We start from the raw sequence: 5,456 nt of genomic DNA, 5'->3' as shown, positions 1-5,456 counted from the left end.
TTCTGTGAAAATAAACTTCATAGTTCTCACTGTTCACCTCCTTCTAAGCCACACCACTGGGTTTTCAACAAAGAAGCATCACTCCTGTGATCCTGGTCAGTGATGCTCACTGAGCAGGTGACAGCTGCCGGGACAGCTGGCTCCTGATGGGATGGCTGACACTGGGGCGGGCCCATGGGCCAGGTGGCACTATGCAGCAGGGCGTCACCCAGAGGGCGCCACGTCCCACTGCCCAGCCACGGGACCGGGCTCTGCAACTTTGGGGAAAAGGTGGGATTAGGGACCTCAGAGCCCCAGGCTGGCTTCTTAGACAGACTGTTCTGTTTTGTGAGTGGGGTCCCCCTCACACCCTTGTTGAGGGGACCCAGGAAACTCTCCTTTGAGAGGCTGGGGAAGAAAGAAGATCCCCATTCCAGGTGTGCCAAGGGCTCCACGAGGACCTCTGAACCCTGGGAGGGTCCGGGAGGTGGCTGGAAGGGACCGGGCTTCCTGGCCTCAGACCCCACAGCCCCAAGACTTCCTCACTTACCTCGTGTCCACCTACAGCCCCTAAACCCACAGGTCCCTGAAGTCTCACACAGGAGAGAGGCCCCAGAGTGAGAGTCAGGTCCTCTCGTCTAGTTCCCTGATCCTGTCCAAGAAGGTCCCTCAGGACAGACGTAGCACTCCCCTCCCCAAATCCGGTCGCCCCAGCTAACCGGGGTTTAACCACGTCTCTCCGGCACCCACAAAACTATATTCTCTGAATGGCTGCAACTAAAACCATCTAGAATGAGGCGAGACAACACTCTGATGTCTTAGGTACTCTCAACGGCCGAGTGAGCCCGGTCACCACAAGGCATCTCCACGTGCTGCGAGGGCCCAACCCCCAACAGGTGTCCGTCAGAGACGTGGCCCAGACCAGGCTGACCTTTGGCCCATCGAAGAAAACACAAGCTCCTCTGCAGACAGAGGTTCTGTTCCAAAGCATCCCTGACCCGCCCCTGACCATGGGTGGGGCGTCTCTGGGGTCTCTGCCTCTCGAAGAACGGGGAAGGCGGAGCAAAAGGAGGTGGGGGTGACCAGGCAGGCTGAGTGCCCACGAGCCACAACCGCTGCCATGCAGCCTAGGCTCCAACGGAGCAAGGCCCGTGTTCGGCGGGCAGCGGCCTGGGACGGCCGCAGCGCATCACACACCTACTCAAACCCATTCTGAACCCTGGGCCCGGTGTCAAAGCTGCTTTACCTGACCACTCTCTGCTACAGAAGGGCAGCCAGGCCCCTCAGAGGACTGTCCCGGGAAAGCCAGTGGGTGCCCACACGCTGCTCTGCCATTTGGGAGGGATAATCCCCTTTATTTCGTACAACAAAACAGAACAAAGACGTGGCCACCCCGGAATCCATGGAGGAAGGTGGGCAGAGGAAGCCGGCCATGTGCGACGCACTCACCTGAACTTCCCGGTCCGCACCTGCAGCGCTCGCATGCCACACCGCTGGGCGCCGCCGACGTCCCCCACGATGTCATCTCCAATCATGACGGCCTGTCCCGCAGTGAGATGCATGCAGAAGTAATGTCAGTTTTCCTCCTGTGCCCCTTCATCTTTTTCGACATAATAAACTGCTTGATTTGAGGTTTAAAACCACCGTCGTACAAATTAAACAAGGTAATAGCATCATCCCATTGATTAAAAGTCAACCCACCTCGAATATATCTCCCAGTGTTCCCATGGGCCGTGGCTCTGAACGGTACATATTTGGGCAATATTAAATCAATCAGCAGGTGTCAAAGCGATATGGTACCACAAGGACATGTGGGAAGGCTGGCACTGTCTTGCGTCTACTTGAACGTGGGCTGAATTTTACCCGTGACTAAACACTGTAGCCAGGTTATTTTGTCAATCCTTGGTTCTGTGTAAACCAAGTAAATCTTTGGCAAATCTTTCAAGGTCGCAGTTTAACGGGTTTTCCTTTCAACAGTGAAGGTGCTACTATAAAAAATAAAATAATATGCAAACAAATACACACACACACACACACATACACAGGAAATGAACACAGCCTACATGTCATTTTAAAAAGCTGCCTCCAGGATTTATTCTCCCACCTGAAACAACTAGAAAATCAGACAAACTATATAAAAACAACAGTTTTCAAGACCATGGACATCAAGCAGGACAACGATTTCTGAGACACAGGAAACAAACAGGTGACCTCTATAGCTTCCCCAGCTTACTGCCTTCAGACCTTTCAAGCTGCGGGCGCACAGAGGGAGAACCAGGTGGAACACAGCAGACGCCCCGAGTTGAAGAGATTTTGCTAAGAGCCGGGAGACTGCGGCAGCTAGAATTCCCAAGAAAACAGTATCCGAGAGGAAAGGGCTACCCAGAAAAGAATGGCGGAGCTCGACGGCGGACTCCCCCAGAAATGACGCAGTATTCAGTAGCCGGCCAATCAGTTCAGGCAAGTGAGGAAACCATCCGGGGCCAGGAAACGAATCTCGCAGGAAAATTAAAGAGAGCTGCTCAGACCTCACACAGGGTAGGGAACGTGACTGTTCCCACCAGCCAGGCTGAAAAATCCCGTTCTTCGCAGGGCACTGAGAAACATTCCCAGGAGCGCCTTGCCTCGATAGCCGGGAATCGTTGGCCCTCGGCTACAGCCTGCTCTGGTGCTGCCTCTCAACCTTAAAAGCAAGTTCTGCAAGGATCAACTGCTGCCAAGTAATCTGACTGTATCCCAGAACAAAACACAAACACACTTATGGGCATACAAAAATGCCCAGTGTCCCAAAAAGTAAAATGCACAAAGTCTGGTATCCAATAAAAAATAATCAGACATAGAAAGAAGACAAGTATCACACAGAATGAGGAGAAAACTCAATCGAAACTGACCCAGAACTAACACAGATGTGAGAATCAGCAGACAAGGGCATTAAGTCGTTATTGTAACCATACTCCATGTGTTTCAAAAGTGAAGTAGAGACATGGGAGGAAAAAGAAAAGACCCAGATCAAGATTCTAGGTAAGAAAACTACGCTGTATAAATTGAAAAGTATACTGAATGAGATAAGTGCTGAACGAGATTAGTGTCAGATTAGACGATGCAGAAAAAAAGGTTAATGAACTTGAAGACATAGCAATAGATACTACCTAAAATAAACCACACAGAGAAAAATAATTCCTAAAAAATGCATGGTGCGTCAGAGAGCTACGATGAGCGGGCAGGTGCTTGGCTGAGGTGGCCAGGCTGCTTGTCAGCCCTAGCGTGAGATTCCACTTTGCCCTTCTCGAGTTGTCCCGAAATGCTAAGGTCAGCCCGTGAACCATCACGGTGTTCCAACTTAGGGCTCTCTCAGAGGCTGGGGCCTTCTTGCTAGAAGGTTCCTTGGAAATGAAACAGGTCTTCCAATGATTACGTGTCATGCCTGGCACCTTCCACGCTTCAGGGGCAAATCAAATTTTTTGTGCGCACACACACACTGAGGCAGCAGAACACTTCCCCCTCAGAGGAGAGATTCTGGGGCTTCCTGGGTGAGGACATTTGTTGATGTGGCACATGTGGATGGAACAGGGACATCTGTGCCCTTGGAGGCGGCTCTTCCATGAAGCGGCAGCTGTGGTTCTGCAAAACGCACCAATGCCCAGATCCAGGTGGAGCCCCGCAGCCCGAGCGAGGGGCTGGAGAGCAGGGGTGCAGCTGCCTGGAGCGGTGATGCCTGGCGGGGCCAGGTGTGGGCGCCGCACGCCAAACGCCCTCGGGCCCTGGGGAGTTCGCAGATTTACTATCAGTGAAGGGCAATAATCACGCGAGGAGGAGCAATTATTGCCGAATCATTTAGGATTTAAAAAATCATTGGTGAGAAGATAGAGGTCAAGAGGTGCGCTGTCAGGGGAAATAAAAAAAACGCTACCTGTCAGGCCCGGCTGCACGAGCCTCCTGCCTGCGACACAGTCCGAGGAAGCCGGTCGGAGACAGCGGGGTCGGACTCCCACAGAACCCAGGAGTCAGGTGAGCTGGAGCGGGGCGCCCCAGCCCTTTCGGCAGCTTTTCCGGTTCGGGTTCGAAAAGCAGATGCGTTCGTCCGTCTCGAGCATTTGTCCGCCTGCCATGGTGCGCTCTTCACCATCCTGGTGCCGGGGGAAGAACCCGCTCTGACGGTGATGATGCCCAGCGCCAAGGAGCTCTCACAAGAAAGCCCGCGTTTCATCAATTTTCTGGTTATCCCAGGACCCTGGCAGGGGAAGCACCCTTCACCCTCTCTCGGGACAGCAAACAGCAGGGCTGTGCTGAAGGAGCAGAGGGCTCGGTCTGAATTTCAGCCCCAAGGGGCACACACCCCCGTGGAAAGGCCTGGAGGTGACACTCCGCAATGAGATGAGCCTAGACCTTCAGCTGGAATGCTCAGAGGAACCCAGGTCCCCTCAGACACCTGGAGATTAATTAATCGCTAATTTCCCCCACGGTCTGCTACATGCGTAAAGAACAATATGAACCCAGCAAAACTCAAACACCACTATTTTATAGAGTCAGACAGCAGGTGTTGGTGCGGGAAAATGCACACTTGCAGACAGCTGGCGAGGAGGGTGAAATGACATCGCCCTCCTAAAACAGAAACAAATGAGCCACGTGCATCACAGGCTGACCGCTGGGGCTTCTAAGCAATAACGAGGAACTGCACAAGGACGCACACACGGGGCTGTCCCCCAGGGTTAGACACAAGAGGGAAGCTGTAAGCCACCTCCACCTCCAACGACAGGGGCCTGGCACAGAGCACTGGAATCTGCACGAAGGAAAACGACTTCGAACAAGCCCAAAGGAAACGGTTCCCAATACGATATTACGGGGGGAAATCAGGTTTCACATGGCACATACAGGATTACCCCAATTTTGTGTTAAAAATGTGCATGGAGACACAAAAAAAATCAGAGAGGTTAAGCATGATTTGTGTTATTCTAGGTGAGTGGAATGATGACTATTTTTTTCTGGTACTTCTGAAGTTTTCTTACTACTTTAGTAACATAAGTTATTTTATCATCAGATAAAAAATGCTTGTGTTTTGAAGAGAGGAAAATGAAATCTAGTAAAAAGGCTCTAGGGGAGAAAAGGTCTAGGAAAAACGAAGACAAGAGGTTTTAAAGATACCTTATGACTAGGAGACACGACACAAAGGCAACCTCAGAGCTGGAATTTCCTGAAACTGCCATCGGTTTCGGACCCGCTGGCCACGGCCGCGGTGCTGGGCCTGTGCTGGGGCTTCGGGTTCAAACGAGGGTGCAGAAACGACGGGCGCTAGCTCTCCAGGTTCTGCAAGCTGATAAAGTCTCCGCAAGGCCTCCCCTAACTGACCCCAGGGACAGAGCACGGCAGGGGGCGGGGCCTGGGCCAGGGGCGGGGCTCAGCCAACAAAGGAGAGGGGATGGACCTTCCCTGACGGACACACCTGAAGAGGCGGAGGCCACGCCCCACCGACAGACCTC

The 5,456-nt window shown here is 52.7% G+C and overlaps 1 protein-coding gene across 6 annotated transcripts in view; it reads right to left on the bottom strand.

The window, feature by feature from the left end:
• Positions 1-5,456, bottom strand: part of LHPP (phospholysine phosphohistidine inorganic pyrophosphate phosphatase) — a 106,872-nt gene that overhangs the window by 66,482 nt on the left and 34,934 nt on the right. For 5 of the 6 annotated variants that reach the window (XM_023533776.1, XM_011365457.2, XM_023533777.1 and 2 more), the window contains exon 6: positions 1,429-1,520. The exons of the other annotated variant lie outside the window; for it this stretch is intronic. In XM_023533776.1, coding sequence (XP_023389544.1) covers positions 1,429-1,520 — 92 coding nt within the window. The remainder of the gene's footprint in view (positions 1-1,428; positions 1,521-5,456) is intronic. 6 annotated transcript variants of the gene reach the window in all.

This window comes from Pteropus vampyrus, unplaced genomic scaffold, assembly GCF_000151845.1.
Source record: "Pteropus vampyrus isolate Shadow unplaced genomic scaffold, Pvam_2.0 Scaffold111, whole genome shotgun sequence".
Taxonomy (NCBI): domain Eukaryota; kingdom Metazoa; phylum Chordata; class Mammalia; order Chiroptera; family Pteropodidae; genus Pteropus; species Pteropus vampyrus.
Note: the sequence above shows the minus strand (reverse complement) of the source record. Positions and strands in the feature narration are given on the sequence as shown.